General features: G+C 40.1%; 2 protein-coding genes across 4 annotated transcripts; both read right to left on the reverse strand.

The window, feature by feature from the left end:
• Positions 1–974: 974 nt before the first annotated feature.
• On the reverse strand, positions 975–10,095 carry LOC130221928 (gastrula zinc finger protein XlCGF57.1-like). 3 transcript variants are annotated; one of them, XM_056454507.1, is made up of 3 exons: positions 10,008–10,095; positions 9,458–9,581; positions 975–5,009 (listed from the first exon to the last, which is right to left on the reverse strand). In XM_056454507.1, the coding sequence occupies exons 2-3, from the start codon at positions 9,534–9,536 to the stop codon at positions 3,502–3,504; spliced, it is 1,587 nt and encodes a 528-aa protein (XP_056310482.1). In that variant the 5' UTR covers positions 9,537–9,581; positions 10,008–10,095; the 3' UTR covers positions 975–3,501. The 3 variants fall into 3 exon arrangements, with proteins under 3 accessions (XP_056310482.1, XP_056310483.1, XP_056310481.1); XM_056454508.1 differs by having other exon boundaries at positions 9,953–10,016; XM_056454506.1 differs by lacking the exon at positions 10,008–10,095 and adding an exon at positions 9,892–9,995.
• Positions 10,096–14,170: 4,075 nt separating this feature from the next.
• On the reverse strand, positions 14,171–23,040 carry LOC130221947 (gastrula zinc finger protein XlCGF52.1). Its single transcript, XM_056454539.1, has 3 exons — positions 22,973–23,040; positions 22,042–22,172; positions 14,171–19,766 (listed from the first exon to the last, which is right to left on the reverse strand). The coding sequence occupies exons 2-3, from the start codon at positions 22,130–22,132 to the stop codon at positions 18,619–18,621; spliced, it is 1,239 nt and encodes a 412-aa protein (XP_056310514.1). The 5' UTR covers positions 22,133–22,172; positions 22,973–23,040; the 3' UTR covers positions 14,171–18,618.
• Between the last annotated feature and the right edge of the window lie 346 nt (positions 23,041–23,386).

Here is a 23,386-nt window from a genome sequence, read left to right on the forward strand (position 1 = left end):
TGTCATGTAATTTTCATAATAACTCCAAATGTACTGCAAATTTATGAGTAAATATAAAATTTGTGTCATTTTACTGAACGGATTGTGTTTGTATGTTTTTAAAAACTCAAAAGAAGTCTAAAATAATGATAATAATAAAATATTAAGTCAAACAAAAACATTGCAGATATTAAATGAAAACATCATCATACAGCATCATAGTAGATGCTTTATTTATTGTTTGTTTCCTACCACTTTGGCCCCCTGGCCATTTTACACTGCAGGCCTCTACAAACACCATCTTATATATGTGCAGCAACCAAGAACAACAAGCAGTATAACTATTGCATTGTCGAAGAAATTAGCTAATCTTATGTGTTTATAACAAAAAGCAAATAATTTCACCTCATAAACAGTATAAGTAATTAAAACCCATGTAATTTACCAGTGGGACCTCAGCAGTGTTTAAGATCACCAAGCAGTGCCTGTTGGGAAAAACATCTCGATGAAGCACTCAGAACAGAAAACCTGACGATCCTGGAAATCCATCACCAGCAGAAGTTGATCTGGCTGACTGACTTCAGGTCGAGTCAGTCAAATTAACACACTGCCTCCAAAACTTTCGTCAGTCATAACACACATTTGCATCAGGTTTGATTTATTTATTGGACAAAACAACATTTTGAGTGGTGATTTAACAGTTCAGAGCCACCAAACAAGTGAAAGCCATGTCATCCCTTCAGCACAGACCTCTTTATGACAAACACATAATACGAAGACAGAATGTGAAGATAGTAGAGAACCCCTACTGTATACTGGATTCAGCGCCTAGCGCACCTCACAGCCATCTCACCCTGCAGCCCGAGATCAGTTACTCATTGAAACTGAGCAGGACTGGCCCTGGTCAGTACCTGGATGGAAGACCACATGGGAAAACTCGGTTGCTGTCAAGTGTTGTACGTGAGGCCAGCAGGGGGCACTCAACCTGGGGTCTGAGTGGGTCCTAATGTCTCAGTAAAGTGAAGGGGACACTATACTGTCAGTAAGCGTCATCTTTCCGATAAAGCGTTAAACCGAGGTCCACTCTGTGGTCATTAAAAATCCCATGGCACTTCTGGTAAAGAGTAGGTGTGTAGCCCCAGTGTCCTGGCCAAATTCCCTCTATCAGCCCTTAACCATCATGGCCTCCCTGTTAGAAAAGTAGATTCAATACAGTATGAATGTCAGTAGTAATACTGGAACTCGCATGTACTACATCCGCCATTTTGTCATCATCACGTGACCTACCCACGTCACTTGCATCACCTCACTCTCATTCATCCATTCAATGTGCACTTTAGAGTCTCGGCAGAAGTAGTAGGTCATTTAAGTAATTCTTACATAGTGTTTTTTTTATTTCTATGAATTCAGACATACTACTCGGCTCACATACTGATTATAGCATACTATATAATATGGAAGTATGCGATTTCAGACGCAGCTTTAAAACTTCTTAGGAAGTGTGTTGAGGCTAAACTCTGCAGGGACACCAGCCCTCCAGGACCAAGATTGGTGACCTCTGATCTAGACTTTGCAGACAACCTTGCTATATAATTCCTCAAGTAGAACCACCTGCTGGAGAAAACAACTAGTCTGCAGAACTTTGCTAAACATACAGTTTTTAAATTCAGTCCCCCTACCAAAGATCAAATTATGTCCATCAAATGTAAACAAACCTATCATTGCTGATAGTAACCCACAAGAAATGGTAGAGAAAACGTCTTATATGGGAAGTCTAGATAGCGCTGACAATTCATAAATGACATTATTGCACGTCTTGGGAAGACTCGCAGAATCCTCGCTAGACTCTGGCCAAGATTCATCATCATTTAATTAATTGAATGCCAATTTAATGAAAGGTTATAGAAACGTGATACTCAACTTGAAAACTTTTTGCCAAGCACATGTCCCTGCATTTCTTGTTTGGCATTCTCTCGGTTTAACCAAGCTCCTGTATATAAAATATGTAGATTCAGTGGTCAATACATCCCACAGGCTTTATAGTGAAAGCATGCATTGAGTCATTTTCATGGCCAAGCTAATCAGTCTTTCAAACAGTCTTTCCAAAAACTGCTTTATTTTTGGGCTGGTGCATTTACATTCACCATATGATCAGATTAACATATAGTATATACCAACATAGTGTATAAAATCTGCAAAGCATAAATGACCAATCACTGTATCAGCACAGCGAAGGCACATACGTTTCAGAGAAACAAAAACAGCTCTTATGAAAACCCTTACATGCACTCCCTCTAATGCTCCCAAATTTATTTTAAGATTTAACGTCGGCCCCATATGCGACCAAAATGGTCACAATTTCAAGCCCCGTCACAAATTCCAAACTGTACAACTTAAGCAAAAGTTTAACAAAGATCAAACTGTATAAAAGTGATATAAAGTCAACTATATACAGCTCCAAATGTTGGAGAGTGGTGCAGAATGACTTGAGAAAGCTGGATGTCCTCCAGAACTCGTGTTTGAGGAAAACCTGTAGTATTTTCTGGCCTGAGAGAACTTCAATGGTAGAGCTTTACAGTGGAACCAAGTGTGTAGTTCAGGGGTGCTCAACCCTGTTAGTGCAGAACTACTTTCCTGGAGAGTTCAGCTCCAACCCTGATCAAACATACCTGAACTATTTAATTAGGACCTGAACAGCAGTTGATAATTACAGGCAGGTGTGTTAGACATGGGTTGTAACTGAAATCTGCTGGAAGGTAGATCACCAGGAACAAGGTTGGTCACCCCTGGTGTAGTTGTTGAGATCAATTTTAATGGATTTCTGATCTTAGGGACCCACTGCTCTGCATGTTTCGCTTGTCTCCTTAATCCAGGGGTGCCCAAACTCGGTCCTGGAGGGCCGATGTCCTGCAAAGTTTAGTTCCAACCCCAATCAGATACAACTGGGTTAGCTAATCAAGCTCTTACTAGGCTTTCTCTAAACATCCTTGCAGGTGTGTTGAGGTAAGTTGAAGCTAAAATCTGCAGGACACCGCCCCTCCAGGACAGAGTTTGGACACCCCTGCCTTAATCTAACACACTAGATTTGGATCATCAGCTTATTATCAAAGAGAAGCATGAACTGAGCTGTATGTGTCACATAGGAGAGACACACAAAACATGCAGTGTGGTGGGACCACAGGACCAGGGTTAAAAACCACCGGGTAAGGGCTTGCATTAAGTACGGACCGGCACCGCATCCTAAAAATGGCACTTAAATTGACAACATCCATTGACAGTTCCTAGTAGGAGTCACCAAACTTGTTCCTGAAGGGCCGGTGTCCTGCAGAATTTAGCCCCAACTCTTATCAAACACAGCTGAACAAGTTAATCAAGGTCTTACTAGGTATACTTGAAATATCCAGGCAGGTGTATTGAGGCAAGTTGGAGCTAAACTCTGCAGCGACACCAGCACTCCAGGTTCGAGACTGGTGACCTCTGTTATTTGCTGGTTGTGGAAACACATCAGCGTTTAACATCATTTCAAGTTGAATGGTGCATAATTGGTTCCATTTTAAGGTTTATTCCAAAATGACTTTGCAAATGAAACTTCAGGCCCTTGCTGCAAGAAAAACACTTCCCACACTCTAAGCAGGTGAAAGGCTTCTCTCCGCTGTGAATCCTCATGTGAATCTTGAGGCTTGTTTTCTTCGTACAAGACCTTCCACACTCAAGGCACATGTAGGGCTTCTCTCCAATGTGAGTTTTTACGTGATCTCTAAGCTGACCGCTGTCCGGGAAACTCATCCCACACTGACGGCACATATAACAGCTCTCTTTTGAATGAACCTTCATGTGGGACTTAAGATTCGATTTGCTTCTGAAGCACTTTCCACACTGACAACACACAAAAGGCCGCTCTTCAGTGTGAATAATCATGTGGCTGTCCAGGTTGCATTTCTGAACAAAGCTTTTCCCACACTGACCACACGTGAAAAGCTTGTCTCTAGTGTGAGTTCTCATGTGCAGATTAAACGACCTGATTAGGGTAAAATCTTTCCCACATTGAGGGCAAATGTAAGGCTTCACATCCATATGAATTCTCTTGTGGCTTTCAAAGCAGTCTTTCCGAGAAAAGCTTTTCCCACACTGTTCACATGTGTAAGGCTTCTCTCCGGTGTGAAGTCTCATGTGGAGAGTAAGTGTTGACTTATGTTTAAAGTGTTTCCCACATTGAGGGCAAATGTAAGGCTTCTCACTCATATGACTTTCATATGTCTTTTCACACTGGTCATAAAGCTTCTCTCCAGTGTGAGTTTTCATGTGGACTTCAAGTTTTTTGTGTGTAGTAAAAGAGTTTCCGCACTGCTCACATTCGTAAGGTTTCTCCCCAGTGTGAACTCTCATGTGAACTTCAAGGTTCGTAGTTCTTGTAAACTGTTTTCCACACTGTGGACACGCAAAAGGTTTCTCCCCAGTGTGAATTCTCATGTGCCTTTTGAGGCTGTTTTTGTGAATGAAGCTTATTTCACACTGGGGGCAGGTGTAAGGTTTTTCCCCAGAGTGAATTCTCATGTGAACATCGAGGTATTTCTTTATAGAGAAGCTTTTCCCACACTGTTCACATCTGCAAGGTTTCTCCCCAGTGTGAATCATCATGTGGACATCAAGATATCTCTTTCTAGTGAAGCTTTTCCCACACAGCTCGCATGTGTGGGGTCTTTCTCCAGTGTCATCATGGGTTATCATGTGGCTTTTAAGGTTGCCTTTCTCAGCGAAACATTTTCCACACTGTTGACATGCATAAGGCTTCTCTCCGGTGTGGATTCGCATGTGGATATTTAGTTTTCTGTTTGTAGTGAAACCTTTCCCACACTGTTGGCAGATGAAACAACTTGCAGCTCTTTCATTCGGAGCGGTTTTCAGTGATGTACTTTCAGTCTGGGAACCAGAAATGTTTTTGCCAGACATGGAGTGTTGTTCTTCCTCAAGATCTTTCTCTTCCTTGACATCATTCAGTTCTTCAATCTCCTCATTCAAATGCATCAGATCTAAGGTGAAAAAGACAAAAAGTGCATTTTGATTCACAAACTGAACACATTCTCTTTAAATGTAAATGTACTGTAACGGGATTCATCATTTGTGAACAATTTCTTCATATGAACCTATCCCAGGGCTCTCAAGTCTCACGCATTTACCATGAGACCAATGCATTTCAACCAGTTCTCATGCCATACCTTGCTTTTCGCAAACAGAGATGTAATAACCACCCCAACCTTGCGCTCTTCATCTTTAACACACACTCGCTATCACCACCTCAGGTGTGGCCTCATGTACCTGGTTGTGTCTTTGATCAGCAACATGCTCTCCGAGGACCCACAAACACCCCTTACAAACCCTTGCTGTAGCTCTGATACAAGATTTAGCTCGGAGAAAGTCAATCTACATTACAAAATTCTTGTGGTCGATCCCAGTTGTAAGAGCAACAAATAATAACTTGACTTCCAGTTGATCATTTGGAAAAGTGTCAGAAGGTGGATTTTTCCCATGAATCATCTGTTGAACTGCATCCCAATCATCACAAATACTGTAGAAGACCTACTGGAACCAGCATGGAGCCAAGATTCTCACAGAAACCAGTCAAGTTTGGTGAAGGAACAATCATGGTTTGGGGTTCCCTTCAGTATGGGGGCGTGCGAGAGATCTGCAGAGTGGATGATCAACATCAACAGCCTGAGGTATCAAGACATTTGTGCTGCCCACTACATTACAAACCACAAGAGAAGGCAAACTTTTCAGCAGGATAGCGCTCCTTCTCATACTTCAGCCTCCACATCAAAGCTCCTGAAAGCAAAGAAGGTCAAGGTGCTCCAGGATTGGCCAGCCCAGTCACTAGACATGAACATTATTGAGCACATCTGGGGTAAGATGGAGGAGGCGTTGAAGATGAATCCAAACTGGGAGTCCTGCAAGAAGGCTTTCTTTGCCATTCCAGATGACTTTATTAATCAGTGATTTGAGTCATTGCAGAGATGTATGGATGCAGTCCTCCAAGCTCATGATGGAGTCAGACACAATATTCATTCTGTTTCCACTGCAGCATGACTTTATATTCTATACTGCACTGTGACAGGACTTTTGTCTAGGCAGAGTCAGACCTTACTGTCCTAATTAAATCATTAAAGATCAAGGCATGATCATATTTTATTGTGGTCAAATAAGCGTCATCTAGAGGCCTTTGCCTTTTATATAAGACACTTCTGATATCAAATGAGTTTCATTATAAGTTATTATCTGTTGTTCCTAAAACTTGGATAAGCCAGAAGACCTTTTTTCAGGTAGCGCAGTGGTTCTCAAACTTTTTTAGCAGAAGGCCCCTTTGAGTAGGTCGAATCCTGTCGAATCCCTAATCCCCCCCCAATTTACATTTTAAATCGTACCACTCATGCTCTGGATGAATTATTGTGAGATGTCAGTCAAGTTGACGTGCTTCAATCAATTGATCAAATCTTCGTGTACAGTGTTCACTGTGGTCTGCTCTCACTGTATTCCATCAAGTCATATTTGTGTACAAGTCATCACATTTACATTTTTTTTTTCATGCTAGGTTCTTCTGTATTGACCATTTCAGCGGAGAGTCTAAATTTATCTAAAGGTTTATTCGTTTTAAAGAGTTTTGTCATTCATCAGCCGGTTCATGGCTAAGAGTTAACTCATGGTTTCCGCTACATTTATTATGTGTTGTTTTGATTTCAAAATTGATCCCGCCACGGCTACATTACAGCTTCTTATTCAAAACATTTAATTTTTTTAATAGCCGGTGATAATCGCACCAAAACGTATTAAAGGGTAATACTTTTCTGTAACCGTAGTAGTGCTGTGCGTCATTTGTTTAACCCTTTAAGGTTACGTGCTGACTGACTGACAGGTGCGTGATGCCAGCTAACATGACGTATAGCCATTTCACTTTACTTCAGGACGCATTAATGGTGCTCTGCAGGTCTATTGATGACATTCATAAATATTCCTAGCAAATCTATTATAAATATTGTAGACATACTCGATACATAAACGCACTAAATCACACCTCAGCAGCGTTCATTTGAGAGTGCACAAGAAGATCTGAGGGGCTTATATTTGAGGGGGCGTGCAAGAAGTTTTGTGCACGTGCAGAGAAAATCTGCGCGCAAGCAAAAAGATCCGCATGCTCGTAGGCTATTACATAAATGCAATCTCGACTTCTAACACTGCGCTCACGTCATTTGTCATTGAAATAACGCCACAGGTAGTTGGTAGATCTGTGTAAAAAAAAAAGGCCTGCCGCCACAGCTGGAAAAAAATCCTTGAGGAAATACTGTACTGTGAACTAGCAATACTATAATGGAGGTTGTAGTGGTTCAGGGTGTTTAAGTTTTGTTCATTTATATTCCTATATTTTTGTGCAGATCATAATTTACTCAGGTCAACAATCCGGACTTACACTGATAAAAAAATATTTTCCAAATGCATTCTAGAGCGGGTTATTCAAGTTCAAAGGGGGCCACACTTAAACCACTTAAAATGCAAAGAGCCACAAGTTATACTTTGCATAATTTTAGCAGTTTTGCAGACTTTAAAATGTTCCTTACCAACTTGTTCTATTTTTAAAAATACTAAACGTTTCATTCAAATGAGTAAGTTATACATTTTTAAAAAATGTGGGGAAAAAACATCTTGAAAAACATGCATGTAGAGTATTAAACTACAAGGCAGACATGTTGAGCACCATTAAATATAGCGCAGTATTAAATTTTTGTATTTAATAATTCATTAGCCCCAATATAACACAAATAGACACATTATATTTTTATAGGCTATAGTGGATTTACTCGGGGTGTTTTAGCAGCCCACCTGGCAGCCCCCAGTTTGAGAACCACTGAGGTAGTGTATGAGATTTTGGCAACATTGAGAATAACCTTCACCTCAGGTAAATGCAATAATTCAACCTAAATAACGGTTAAGCTCATAATCGCAGTAAGCATAATCATTTTAACACAGGTGACATACTCTGATTTTAAGTATTCAGGCATGTAAACACCTTACAGTCTGTTTAAATTTTCATTTACAGTGTTTTGCTAGCTCTGTTTATGCACTTTAATGCAGTTTGCTGCAGGAGTGATCTGATGCATGAATGGAAAAACTCTGTGAGGCTCATTCGGTGCCGAAAAAAAGCACAACCATACAAAAGTGTTTTGCATAAAATGGAATTAAACTAAACCAGCGATCAGTAACACCTACGGTATGACTATCATTTGTGCTGTGAAGTGAGGCAAGTGAATAACGGTGGCAAGAATATAACCGCAATTATTGAAGAACAACAATATATAATAATATATGAACATGATGATATTGATATATTGATATGAATAAAGAATATTGTGGGCTTAACAGCTAATTGCTAATTTGCTAATGACATGTAATATTATACCGTGTGCCCTTATTCTGAGTATGCACCCTTTTCACAAGAGTGTTATGACATATTTAACAGTCCTCATTATCTTAAATCCTTCAAAGTTTTTGATATTCAGATTTTTTTTTAATTGTATGAACATTTATAATTACCTTTGCAACAAATTACCGCTAATGCGAGGTGTTTGTAATGCAGCGTCTATGGGGCTGAGAGTAAATCTGGCGTTATTCTCTCCTCTAGCTGCCATCTCACACTATTGTCTTCCTTTTTCTGAAAGTCTTAACACCATGGTGGATTTTGTCTTTTATTATTTTAGCAAATAGGATTGTGAAAAATATTTCTCCTATTCACTGTGCTTTATGTTTACCCAGCTATGACGCCTTGCACTACTGAGAAACCCGGAAATGTGAAAAGGGTCTATTGATAATAATCACATTATGTAAATACAGCCACTGAAACATTTACTGTTTCTCTAAACTGAAGTTGTGCATAACAATAATAAATAAGTGAGGTAAAGTTGGTTTTATATTGGCACGTTCGTTCTGGGACAACCTGTGACATGCTCCCTATTTGTTTACCATGGTACTTTGAATATTCGGTCTGAAATCACATGTAAATATGATTTCAAAACAACATTAGCTCTATTTATTTGACTGTGAATGATGTACTTTGATAGTTATACGAGTTCACTGTTTTAGTAAGGAATACCTTTTCTGTAATTATATTATTAAGGAGAACGTCCGAATGTGTGAATATAAAACCAATTTCCTTGTATTACCTTGTATTAATGCTGATAACTAGTATGGGGTCAGCACATCTACAACATGCACAATTTTTGAGTGAACTAACCCTTTAAGTTTAAAACGCTGGATATATTTCTCATGTTTTTGAGGTTTCCAGTGTTTGCTGATGAAGAACAACTGTGTTTTCCTCATTTTTGAATCTTGTTTTGTTGTATTTGTAAGTCTAAACACTTTGTCACTCCACATAAGTCTCCATGTCCAATAAAAGCACTTTAATGAGGCTAAATCTTCGAGAATGAAAGCCAACCTGTTTGTTGCTCAGCATCTTCATATACGACTGTTTCCTCAATCTTCAGGTCTTCACTCTCCTCTTTAATAAAGGCCATCTTTATAATAGTGGAGCTCAGTCGCTTCAGCAGGAGTTTCTCTGTCTGTTTAAGAGGAGAAGAATCAACACAAAGAAGAAGAAATCAAGACTAAACCTCTGTCTGTGTCTCATCCACTTCTCTGGTACATTCAGAGTCAGTTAGTGACTATTTAAACAGATAAAACACTCCAACACAGTACACACACTTAATGTTCAGCCATTTATGCTGTTTACTGATCTGTAGATATGGATAAATCATATTAGACTAGCATGAAACAGTGAATATTTCCCGATGTTAACCCTAAAAACAGCACACAGAGAGACATGAGTCGCAGCTCTTCTGCTATTAATTAACCAGCTTTAACGCTACTCACAATACGTTTCGTTTATGAAATGGCAGATTAGTGCAACGTTGTAAACAACGGTAATTAAAACCTCTGCATATCGCCTGTAAAAACAGAAGAGCTGCTCCGTTTATCTGAACACAAACCGTTCTGATGAATCACAGCAGACGAAGAAGCGCGACGCCGCCTGATGACGTCACATGACTGTCAAAATAAAAGTGCGTTACACACAAATAAAGCAGATGTCAGCTTTCAGATAATGGTGAGAAACATTTAAATTCAGAAGGGAAAAAATAATACACGCTAATGAAAGGGTTTGAGATTCTGTCCAAATGGGAAAAAATGTAATTATTGGGTAAAGAAACCATTTATTCGATACATCCCTGCTGAAAAATCCAGCTTAAACCAGCCTTGGCTGGTTGGCTAGTTTTAACTGGTTGACCAGCCTGGTTTTAGAGGGGTTTTGGCCATTTCCAGGCTGGTTTCCAGCCATTTCCAGCCTGGTCTTAGCTGGTCACCCTGGAAAATGACCAGTTAAATCCAGCTAAAACCAGCTGGCTGGAAACCAGCCTGGAAATGGCCAAAACCCCTCTAAAACCAGGCTGGCCGACCAGCTAAAACCAGCCAACCAGCCTAGGCTGGTTTAAGCTGGATTTTTCAGTAGGGTAGGATTAGAAGAAAATGTTATTTATGGTGTTAAAAATGTGGATTTAACTAACAGGGCAGAGCTGAAAAGAATAAAACAAAACTGTAAGAGACATATTAATTTACTGTACAGACTGTGTCTTTAAAATACTGGAAAACTGTCTGATATATTAATTTGTCAAAACTAATCACATTTATGTAAAAACAGGTTTTCGTTTACTAAAAACAGTAAAAACAGGGTTATTTGTCTGAGTTATTGCTTATGTAGAGATAAATCAGTAATTGATAAGTGATCAGACGCCGTACACACCAGCTGAACCACACAACTCAACAATCACATTAAAATAATGTTAATAATCAAATTTTAATTATTGAAGAGAGGTGAGGGGGTGTTTGGAGGGCTGAGGGGGTTGCACTTATTATTTTAAATGAATCTGTACTGTTATGTCCTCTACACGGTGTCAGAGGAAATGTGCTTCTTTGTTACTTAATTGTTTAAAGAGTTCACACTTAGCTGATAATCAATAAAGCGTATTTGGCATGCTGTCCCGGGAGAGAGCCCTGAGCTCGTAATATCCTCGAGCCCGGGGCTCCCACCCGTTAGAAGGGCGAGAGGGGAGTTCGAGCTCAGGTAGGTCTCGAGAGCTCCCCTGCTTGTCGCTGTGTGAGAAGTGAAAACTAGGGTTGTTTTATTGATAATTGTTTAGTCGATTGACTATGTTTTATGATTTTGGACGGTGGGAGGAAACCGGGGGACCCGGGGAAAACCCATGCGAACACGGGGAGAACATGTAAACTCCGCACAGAAACACCAACCAGTCCTATAGGAAGTTGGACTAGTGGTGTTCTTGCTGTGAGGCAACAGCGCTAGCCGCTGGGCTACCATGTCGCCCATCGGAAAAAGAGGGAGGAAGTAGGGGTGGAAGGGGGGAGCTTCAAGACGAAGATAACTGGAGTGAAAAACTCTGGCTATTTATAATGCATCCATAATCATCTAATGGGTCACATTACGGAGCTAATGAGGAGCCAGCCGTGTTGATCATAAGCACGTGATCCTTAAGAATAAACCACACTTAATGAAGTACTTCAGTGGCGCCTGCAGCTGTACGCACTGTGTGTACCTGCCATGAGAGGGCAGGACTTAATACCACTTTTTAATTTATTTATTATATAATTTAAATTGGTTATTAAACAGTATACACTACAATATATTGGCAAAGCAAGAAAGAATGAGAATAAATAAAGGTGTGCATTTTTTGTGTTTTAAGTTGTGTATATGTACTTGAATGGTTGGAGATGGGTAAAGAAATCAGAATCAGAATCAGAATCAGAATCGGTTTTATTGCCAAGTGTGCTTCACACACACAAGGAATTTGTTTTGGCTACAGAAGCTTCCAGTGTACATAAAGTGACATGTGACAACACAAAATAATCTGAAAAAATAAAATAATAATAATAAAAAATGATGAACATTAAACAGATGCGGTTGGTGAAGAAACCTGGATGTTGAGTTGTATGTACAGATTGTTATAAATATACAGGTTATAAGGTGCTGTGTACAAGTGCGAATGTAGAAAGTATTGCATTGTATATTGATATAAGGTGCTGTGTACAAGTGCGTATGAGAAAGTATTGCACATATTTATTGCACAGTAGGGGAACATTTTACTGTTCATAAGGTAGACAGCCTGAGGAAAGAAACTTTTCCTGTGTCTGGCTGTTTTTGTAATCGGTGCTCTGAAGCGCCGACCAGACGGTAACAGTTCGAACAGGTAGTGTGCTGGGTGTGAGGGGTCCAGAGTGATTTTGCGAGCCCTTTTACTCACTCTGAAAGAGTACAGTTCTTGAAGTGTAGGAAGGGTAGTGCCAGTGATTCGTTCAGCAGTCCGGACTATTCGCTGTAGTCTACGGAGGTCAGTTTTGGCAGCTGAGCCGAACCAGACGGTGATTGAAGTGCAGAGGATGGATTGGATGACAGCTGAGTAGAACTGTACGAGCAGCTCCTGTGGCAGGTTGAACTTCCTCAGCTGACGAAGGAAATCTATTGGCTTTAGCTTTGCTGGCATTTTTTCCGCACTCTAAAAATTACAATTCAGATAGCTATTGTTTAAAACAAGGTTCAAAATGAGTAAACGCTCTTTAAAACAGAAAAACTTAATTGAGACATTTTCTAAAAGGCCTAAAACTGAAGAGACAAATACTGATCCCCCACACGGAGACCACAGTCTCATCAGCACCTGATGCGCAGCCTCGTCGCATGGAACGACAACCATTCAAGGTGTTTTAAACAATTTTATCTGACAGACTGGCATAAATAAGCGGACATCTCCATTCTCACAATGAGTTTTAGAGTTTTTTCACCCTTCCAACCGAGTTTGTTCCACCGAGGTAACGTGGGAACATGTCCAGTGCCAGTGCTGTTGCGAATACTTTGTAAATGCCTGTTCTGCTCATTTTCCCAGTGATGGGTTGCAGCTATCCACTGCGTAAAACATGTGCTGAATAAGTTGGCGGTTCATTCCGCTGTGGCAACCCCAGATTATTAAAGCGACTAAGCCGAAAAAAAAATGAATGAATGAATATCCTGCTTATTCAAATTATTTAATTAAATTAATTAAATTGTAATTGACCGGTGCAACAGGGAAAACAGTTTAATATAGGCGTCTCTGAAACTGAATATTTCACTTAAATTTTATTTAGGCTAGATTATTATTTTATTTGACAATCCAGTTTGTGATTCGGCATTGTTGAAGCATAGCAGATTTGTTTTTGTCACCTCAAATGGTATTCGTTCTTCTATTTTATGTAGAAGATAACTGGCCAACAAAAATATTTACACAAAGAGACAAACTATAAACGAAATTCGTTTTTTAAAAGATATTTTTTCCAAGAAAAATATACGAATTATATTTTTGTTTGAGCCCGTCCACTACTCAACTGTGCGGGTGGATGATTTTCAGTCAGTGCAAAGTAAGGATTTAATTAATGCTTCACTACCACAATCTTCTGTCATGTATATGCAAATTTTTTTAATATGTCATAATTTTAAAGATTAAATCTTGCGTCTGATGTGCTTTTATTACATTTAGATTTCAACTAAATATTAAAATAAAAAAGGAAACAAATAATGTGGTAACAAACGCCCTTAAATAATGTAGCCTTTGACAGTGTTTCTTGGCATGATTGGGGGAAGGGGCCGTGCTGGATTTGTAATCTAGTAACATTTAAATTTATGTAAGCTTGACATGCTTGAAATCAGGGAGTGGTGGTGTCTGCGGCTAATTGAGCGGTTTGAGCAGCCTGATCTCACGAGAAAACGTAAGTATTTTACGTTTTGGCAGTTTAGTGGCTAATTCGTACGAATTCGTACGAGTTCAGTCGTACGAAATGGTACGATTTTAAAAAGGAGGCGTGGCACCTATACCCGCCCCTAAACCCAAGCGTCATTGGAGGATGAGCAAATCGTACTAAATTGTACGAATTAGATTGTACGAATTAGCCACTACAAAAAAAAGTTACGAATTGCCGTGAAATTGTGTTGGTTTGAGATAGCTGTAGGTTTGCCACCCGTCCCTTAAAATATGGAATTGTCCCGTTTTGAATCAACATGGGACGGGTTTTGTCCTGCAATCTACATGAAATAAAGAACAGTCTGTGAAAATAATAAAAACATATGTATTTAATATGAACCGAGAAAAACCATGTCAACAACTGAAATCACAGTGAAATGAATGGCTAAAATCAAACTCTATATCTGGCCTGGTTTTCACACACTGGGTCACAAATTGTAACTTGTAAAAATTCTGTAAATACAACGTAAGTGGATCACATTCCAATGCAATATAATGATTTGTTTGTTAAGGTTAAGTCAGGCACATAAGCATTGATTTATTACATGAAACATTACATTTAATACATTAATAAACAACATACTGTTTACAAAAAGAAAAAAACTAGTAGTAAGAGGCACTGACTGCATCTGTTTACACAGATTTCAATAGAAGACAGTTTATTTTAATGTCCAAGTGTTCATACTTTCCTGAAAACATATTTTAAGTTGTGATTTACCACCACTGGCATGCTATTGGGCCTGTGATCACTGTGGTCTAGTCCCCCGCTGCAGTATACGTCCCTTATTTTTTTGTAAAAGTGGTAACCCTAGATAGATGGGAATGTAAACTGTGAATGTTCTGCACATCTCAGTGTGACATTTCACTCTTGAAGTTTGTCACTAACAAAAATTAATGACTAAACTGAGAACTTAAGCCAGGCATGTCCAGACTCGGTCCTGGAGGGCCGGTGTCTTGCAAAGTTTAGTTCCAACCCCAATCAGACACACCTGGGCTAGCTAATCAAGCTCTTACTAGCCATTCTAGAAACATCCTTGCAGGTACGTTGAAGCAAGTTGGAGCTAAAATCTGCAAGACGCCGGCCCTCAAGGACCAAGTTTGGACACCCCTAACTTAAGCAATCCATCTGCATAGCCATAAGTAATCGCTCATGCCATGTCATTGTTTTACCTTAAAAGTCCAACATGGCAATACTTACAAACATTACTTACTTGCCATATTGGTGGCCAACAAATATGATTTTGTTTCTCTTTCTTTCTAAAAGGCATGGAAAAAGGTTTGCCCACTGGACCAAGGAGGCAAGGTCCCTCTGTAAAGGGACACTTCAGCCACTTTGCTGGGCTCTTCCTGGTCTAACCAGTGACTTGCCACAACATGATGCCATGAGTGACCAGACGTCTTCAAACCAGGCACTGGTGGACAACAATGTGGCACCAAAAGGAACAGGTATCACATTCAAGTACATGCATCAAGCATCTATTTTGTCTACACCAGGGGTGGTCAAACTCGGACCTGGAGGGTCGGTGTCCTGCAAAGTTTAGTTCCAACCCCAATTAGACACACCTGAACCAGCTAATCAAGCTCTTTCTAGGTGTACTAGAAACTTCCAAGCAGGTCTGTCGAAGGAAGTTAGAACTAAACTATGCAGAACAATGGCCCTCCAGGACCGAGTCTGGGCACCCCTGGTCTACACAGTCCATCATCAGAGGGCAAAAGAAATGAAAGTGGCTTGCCACTTATTCTAAACATTCTGTCGATAAAAAGCCTGTGCCACTGTACATTGAAGGTGATGAGCAAATTGAATCAGTTTTCTTTTACTTGTCCACAGTTCTGAAAAGCCCATGCACACAACCCCAAAGCCCACCCCCTTAAGGTTGCTGCAGTCCGACTGCTGGCCAAAAAGGGCAGAAGCAAAAATGCTCAAGCCTTCCAATATCGTGAGTCGAACCCAGGTCTGGGTGAAAACCAGGAATCCTGACCACTAGACCATATGGGAGCTGCCACTTATAAGGGCCAGTCTTGGCACAAACTTCAGTTCTTTCTGATCGTGCGCACTTCACTGCCCCTCTTGCACAAGTACCACTCATACATTTATGCACTCTCTCAAAATTTTTTCTAATTAAATGAATCTGCAGTTGGGCTTTTGTATATCTGAAATAATATGGCGAGTGTATCAGGTGTGTATATTTAAGCTTACTTTCTGATACATTAACTTAGTGTTAAAAACTATATCTGTGAATAGGATATTTAATAGTGTTGAAGCATGTCATCCCCCTACTGGACACATCAAAAACAACAGGGCCGTAAAACTGCCTGGATCCAAGTCTGCAGATTCCCCATATAGCATATGTGGTATCACATTTAGCACATAGGGAGAAAGCTAGCTGAGGTGGCTCAGCCATCCTGGACGCCTACTTAGGGAAGTGTTCCAGGCATGTCCCATCAGAAGGAGGCCTCTGGAAAGACCCAGGACATGCTAGAGGGTCTGTCTCTCAGCTGGCATGGGAACTCCTCAGAATTCTCCCAGAAGAAGTATTTGGGGGGAGGGAAGTTCTGGGGTTCTCTCCTGAGACTGCTGCCTCTGCGACCCGCCCCCAGAAACGCAGAAATATATGAACGGATGAATGACATTTAGCACAAACTCAAACCTGAACCGACATAAAATGGAGCAGCATGCCGGGAAAGATCCAATGCTGTGCATTGACCCCCCAAAAATAGAAATAAAGCATTCCCATGGTATCAGATAGCCAATTCATGTACAAAAGACATTAACCTCACAGCTGTGTGATTTGTGAAGTGGAAGAATGCAGAGACTTTATGGCCATAGCTGCTGAAAGTGGAAACCCAGGTAAAGAATGCCACCACTTAAAGTGGACAAAGCAAGCAAGTGCATATATTCCACCAGCAGCACTTAAAAAAGAAACCAGTAAAGGAGATGGTTGAAGAAGGACTCATCTCTAAGTCCAGGCAAGAGAAATGTATGAAAACCAACATGCTTGTTCACATGAAGTGGGCAGTGTTTCTTTGGAAACACAATCTGTCACAGAGATATGGATAGTCCTCTGTGTACATTGGGGAGGACACCTGGATAAAGCTTGGAAGGACAGTTTCCACATTTGACACAAAATTGGGTACATGGTCCTGCAAGTGCATTGGTTTAAAGAACAGAGTCAGTTATGTCAACATATATATGTCTATGTGGTGGCTCTTTCAGGAGCATCCTTATTTGACCAAAACTGCACCAGGGGATATTGAGTAGTGCATCAATGGAAATGTCAGTATGGATGAGCACTTAGGCTGTTCACATAGTAGTGTGATCACAATAACTAATTACTTGTAGAATTGCCAAAGAATACCAGAAGACCGTCCACTTGAAGTAACCAAAATCAGGAAAGTCCATACCAGAAATCATTGTGCCAACAGAAACAACCTGTCCATACTGCCCAGGGCAATGTCCTCCTGACCTTAGCAATGTTTCTGTTGTTGCAACACAAGCAACAGTTTATGGGATTTTTAGGATTTCTTCATTATTAAATATATCTATGTTGTATATACAGTATACAATATCTATGTATTTTTTGTATGACAATAAATTTGTTTTGATATGTTTTCGTCTAGGTATTCCTGTTTATGCCAATGCATGCCCAGTCTGCAGAAATGTAATTTGCTTTCAGGACTACAATTCAGGATTCCATAATTACAACAACAAGGTCTCTCTTTCCATCCCACTTTCTCTTCTCACAAATAGCCTTTCGGTAAGTATGCATACTAACTGTTTTACATAAAAAAATAAACAATATATATGTTTATAGGCACATTCTGTTTTCTTTGCAGAATCACATTTCTGTTGGTAGCATGTTGTGCCCTCTCATTCTGGGACTACTACGGCACACGGCTCCTTGAGAAAAGCATTCTACCACTTTAGTGCTCTCAGGCAGTTTTCATACAACTATTTCTGTTACCGATGTGAACACCACTCATCAGTGGTCATTGCTGATACAGCCTGAAAGATTGCCTTTGACTTGCCAGGTGAAATGCCCCCTTTCACCCAAAAACTCCTTAGAGTTGCAGCTGATTTCAGAGGTGATCACTAAAGCCACAGTGCCAATCACTTCAGCTGCAGCCACAAGCGCACCAGCCCAAATGTAGCTCGTGCCAAACAGTTTCCGTCAATCATTGAAAAGGAAATAATTACATGTTTTGGGTAAACCCTCCAGCATGCACCTCACCGTGCCAAAGTTTCGTTGACACTTAAGTCCTTTTATTCACTACTACTGTCCCTACTAATTAATTAATTGAGGAATAAAGAAGTGTGCATGTGTGTAACATACCCAGCCTCTGTGGTTATTACTGTGTCAGGCTGTGTATTTAAAAATGCCACTTCCTGGTTGCACACCCTGGTGACAATTTTGTGTAAACCAATAGTGTTAAGCTGCAAGTCTAGCTCCACCACTTTGGTATCATTCGGTTGTGTTTAGTACCCTTAGCAAAAAGGTGCAAATATCTTTTTTGAAAATTATCTTTGTTTTGGTACCTTTGACAGTGGAAACAGACATAGATGTGTACCATACTGTACGAAATTGTACCGCTCAGTGAAAAACAGGCCATTGGAGACACAGAAGGCACTGAAGAGTTGCAGAGCATCAAAGCAGAGCTCATTGATATTCACGACCTTTCCAAATATGGTCAAAACCAAGTTTATCCCAATATTGGTGGAGTCTAATGCGAAACTCTTCACACAGATGACACATGTAAGGTTTTTTCAGTGTGACTCCTTTTCTAAACCTTCTATTTTCACTACAACTCTTTCCACACTGTCGGCAGGTGAAGTCTTCTCTCCAGAGTGACTCCTCATGTGAACCTTGAGGTTTGTTTTTGTTGAGCAAGACCTTCCACATTCATGACACATAAAAGGTTTCTGTCCGATGTGAGTTTTTACATGATCTTTAAGCTGAATGCTGTCTGGGAAACTCATGCCACACTGATGGCATATAAAACAGCTTTCTGTTGAGTGAACCCTCGTGTGGCGTTTAAGGCTTGTCTTGCGTCCAAAGCTTTCTCCACACTGACCACATGTAAAGATCTTCCCTCCAGTGTGAACCTTCATGTGAACTGTGAGGTTTGTTTTCGTTGAGCAAGATCTTCCACACTCAAGGCACATGTAGGGCTTCTGCCCAATGTGAGTTCTTACATGATCTTTAAGCTGACTGCTGTCTGGGAAACTCATCTCACAATGACGACATATAAAACGGTTCTCTTTTGAATGAACCCTCCTGTGCCGCTCAAGTTCTTCTTTACGCCTGAAGCTCTTTCCACACTGATTGCATGCATGTGGATTCTCTCCAGTGTGAATTCTCAAGTGGACATTTATTGATGGTTTATGTTTAAAACACTTTCCACAATGAGAGCAAATATAAGGTCTCTCACCCGTATGGATTCTCATGTGGCTGTTAAGGTGGTCTTTCTTAATAAAGCTTTTTCCACACTCTTGGCAGGCAAAGGGTTTCTCTCCAGTGTGAACCTTCATGTGGTCATTGAGTGTTAGTTTATGTTTAAAAGCTTTTCCACACTGAGGGCAAGTGTATGGTTTCTCTCCGGTGTGAACTCTCATGTGGTTTTTGAGCTTGCCTGTCCGATTAAAGCCTTTTCCACACTCTTGGCAGGTGAACGATTTCTCTTCAGTGTGAACTTTCATGTGAACTCCAAGTTTTTGTTTTGTAGAGAAACTTTTTCCACACTGTTGGCAGGTGAAATGTCTTGCATTTACTGTATGATGCTCTCCTTTCTGTGGGGCGTTTTTAGACTGTGAACTAAACAATTCTTCACCAGACATCAAATGTTCTTCATCCAGATATCTCTCTTGCTTGAATTCATTCGGTTTTTGAATCTCCTCTTTCCAAGGTATCAGATCTAGGGTAAAAGACAAATACAGGTGTTATTCTCTTTTTAGTTCTTAATTGGGAACCTAAAGGGAGTCTACGGCAGCCTTATGAACTGTCTGTACATGGCTCTCCTTTTTGGCAAACTCTAAAGCAGCGGTCTCAAATTCAATTCCTGGAGGGCCGCAGCTCTGCATAGTTTAGCTCCAACCACTTCCAACTCACACCTGCTTAATAGTCTCTAGTAGTCTTGAACACCTTATTTAGATCAGCTGTAATTAGGGTTGGAGGAAAACTGTGCAGAGCTGTGGCTCTCCAGGAATCAAGTTCAAGACCTATGCTCTTTGTCAAACTCAATTCCTGGAGGGCCGCAGCCCTGCAAGTTTAGTTCCAGCCTTGCTCCAACCCACTTACCTGTGGGTTTCAAACAAGACTGAAAGACTTAATTAGTTTGATCAGCTGTGTTTAATTGGGGTTGGAATTAAATTGTGATCTAAAGGATCTATAAAAAATGGGATACACCAAGCCAATGTTAAAGAACAAGCAGTGATGAAATCATATTGCGTTGTCACCTCATGTCAGATGCACCTGTTCTGGGTCGAAAGACAAAACTTGAATACACCAAACAGACAACTGAAATGGGAATGTATGTTCTGCATCGGCATGAGAAGATATCCGTCCATACCTGCAGGTGCAGAAGTAGATTTACAGACTGTAATTGCAGGCCAATATCCTTCCAGTCATTCATTTCAAAAACACTTAAACGCATTCTCTTCAACCAAGTCTCTACAAACTTCTTGACACCAACCAGTCTGGATTTAAAAGAAGACACTCCACTGAGGCACGTCATGATTTTGCCAAGCACGATGCGATCCTGGATTAACATCTATGATGATCCTGGAACATCACATGTTTGTTTGAAAATGCAATCCATAGCCATTCCCTACCCCTAAACCCAACCATAATTGTAAATTATTCCCAAAATGAGAGGGGAATAATAGTTGGATAACAATCATGTAGAAGTGCATAAACCTAATCGCAAGCCTAAACTTAACATAAATTGGTAAACAAATCCCTGAATTCTGATTGGGGGAACATAGAAGTTAATCCAGGAACATGTCCTACTTGTGGAAATCAGGTTGGTGCTCCACTGAGACGGCCCTGCTTTTAGTCACAAAGCTCTGAGATTTACAAAAGTTGCATCCACATCTTGATTACTAATCTTGCTAATTTTTTCTGCTGCTAATGACATGGTTAACCACCAAATTCTCTTGGCAACCCTCAGGACAATGGGCACCTCCAGTGGTTCAGCTCATATCCCTCAGACAGTTCTTTCAGGGTCTCTTGGAGAGGTTAAGTGTCCAAGCCACAAACTCTTGCTACTGGGGTGCCTCAAGGCAATGTCCTAGGGCCACTTTACTTCAACTACGTGACATCCCTTGGATCCGGCATTCAGAAACATGGCTTTTTCTACCATTGTTATACTATTAACACCCAACTCTACCTCTCATTCCAGCCATACAACCCAGTGATCACTGCACAAATGAGCATGTCTGACAAATATATCTGGCTGGACAACTCGCCTTTAACTCAACCTTAGCAAAACTGAACTGCAGGCAATACGAGCCTCGCCAACACATTCACAATTTCACCATATAGTCGAGATCCCAGTCAATAACACTTTGCAGGGCCATCAGGGATTTTGGAGAGGTTCTTGACCAAGTTGAAAATTACAGATCGCATTGCTGCAGTCAGATTCACTCTACATAAAATCAGCAAGATCGGACCCTTCCTATCTGGGCATGCTGCTCAACTACATATCCAGGCTGTTGCGTCCAATCTCCACAGGATTGTTGAAGATTTTCAGTTTTCTATTTACTATTTCATTAATAAAAGTCATGTTAGTAGCATTGAGAAGTTGTTCTCCGGTGTCTGTTGGTGGGTGATGCATGTTTGTGTTTCAAGTTAAAATCATTCATTATCCACGTAATGGTTAGCATTAGTAAAGAGTTTAAGAAAAACACAAGGGAAATGTGTACGTCAAATGTAAAATGATACAATTTATATATCACACATGTGTCTTATTTACATATTATTTTTGTAAAAACAATGAAAACTAGCTCACATTTGTTTTCTATGGAGTATGGATTACATGCATTTGAGAATATTTCCTTTAAAAGCTCTATGGATATATTTCCCATGTCTGCGGGGCAAGTATTTACTGACCCAAAACTCACCACAGTTTCTTTATTTTACAAATGAACACCTGAATGAGGACGAGCTGAGCTCTGAGAATGAAACCCAACCTGTTTGCTCCTCAGGATCTTCCTGTTTGACTCGAGTCTGGAATGTTTCTTCAGTCTTCATGTCTTCACTCTCCTCTTTAATAAATGCCATCTTTATATTTGCTCAGTCACATCAGCAGGAGGTTTTCTGTCTGTTTAAGAGGAGAATAATCAACAGAAATAAGAATGCAAACTACATCTCAGTCTCAAACAGTTTCTAGTGCACTGAATCACATCTGCTGATCAGACAAAACCCCTCAAAAGTAAAGCGGTCTATTAATAAAATGATTTGCATTGCACAGAGAGTTGATCCTCAGTCATTTATGATGCATGTACTGTATTTTACATGTCCTGAACAACAGACTGTAATAAAAACATGTGCAGTTGGTTTAATTATTTTGTTTTTTAATCATGTTTGTGTTTCTTGATTTAATATGTTTGACCAGCAGTTGACGTCAGAGCATGACAAACCGGTCAATCACTTCAGGAAACATTTTATTTTGTACCTAAAAAGCTCCATCACTGTGTTTGTGTTCATGATAAACTAATTCACTTAACAGGGAGCTTCATTTAATTCAGCTTCACTTTCCCTGGCATCAAACATAACCACTCCATTTTACTTCTCTCAATTAAATTGATATCAGGAAAATAAGACAAACAGAAAGAGGCTGTTCCCCCCACAGTAAAAGCAGTTTGTACATCTCCGTTGGAGATATTTAATCACACAAAGTCTGAATTGTGTATTTTATACTACCTTCCATGATCAAGGATTTTAAATGGTTAAGTTTTAATGTACTAGAAATGTACTGTCATGTGAAATCAGCTTGAACATCTTCTGTTATGCACTGATGATGAACGTTTAGTACGTTTGTTAACGCGAGAAAATCGATTACAATGTTTATGAAGCAATTGTAGATAGCCTGTAAAAGCAAGTGTAACATGTTTGACACACCTTTCTTCAGTCGAATCAAAGTCTAGAGGGGATACAGCTGCGGACGCTAGGGCACGCGCACATCAACAACCAGACGCAGGAGCGCGGTGCAACATTATGACGTCACGAGGCAATTTCAAAATAAAAGCGCCTTTCATACCAAAAGCAAAAATTCACAAATGAAGCAGGTGTCAGATATTAGCTGAAACATACATCAATTTGTAGGTGCGTAGTATTAACTACTAATGAAAGGGTGTGAGATTCTGTCCAAGTGGAAGCTGTGTAATGTTTGAGAGTAGAATCCATTCATACCAGGAATAAATTACAACATAATGCATTGTTTTAATGTTATTTATGATTTATTAAAAAAGTGTGCATATATAAATTTATTTAATTATTTAATGCAAATTATTTTCCAGGACATCTGTAGATCAC

The sequence above is a fragment of the Danio aesculapii genome, chromosome 4 (genome assembly GCF_903798145.1).
Source record: "Danio aesculapii chromosome 4, fDanAes4.1, whole genome shotgun sequence".
Classification (NCBI taxonomy): domain Eukaryota; kingdom Metazoa; phylum Chordata; class Actinopteri; order Cypriniformes; family Danionidae; genus Danio; species Danio aesculapii.

Bases quoted from the DNA above. Each gene is read 5' to 3' on its own strand.
- LOC130221928 (XM_056454507.1), bottom strand. From the start codon at position 9,536: ATGGCCTTTATTAAAGAGGAGAGTGAAGACCTGAAGATTGAGGAAACA. The intron at 5,010-9,457 runs GTTGGCTTTCAT...TTTTCACCTTAG, and splicing joins AGATGCTGAGCAACAAACAG to ATCTGATGCATTTGAATGAG.
- LOC130221947 (XM_056454539.1), bottom strand. From the start codon at position 22,132: ATGGCATTTATTAAAGAGGAGAGTGAAGACATGAAGACTGAAGAAACA. The intron at 19,767-22,041 runs GTTGGGTTTCAT...CTTTTACCCTAG, and splicing joins AGATCCTGAGGAGCAAACAG to ATCTGATACCTTGGAAAGAG.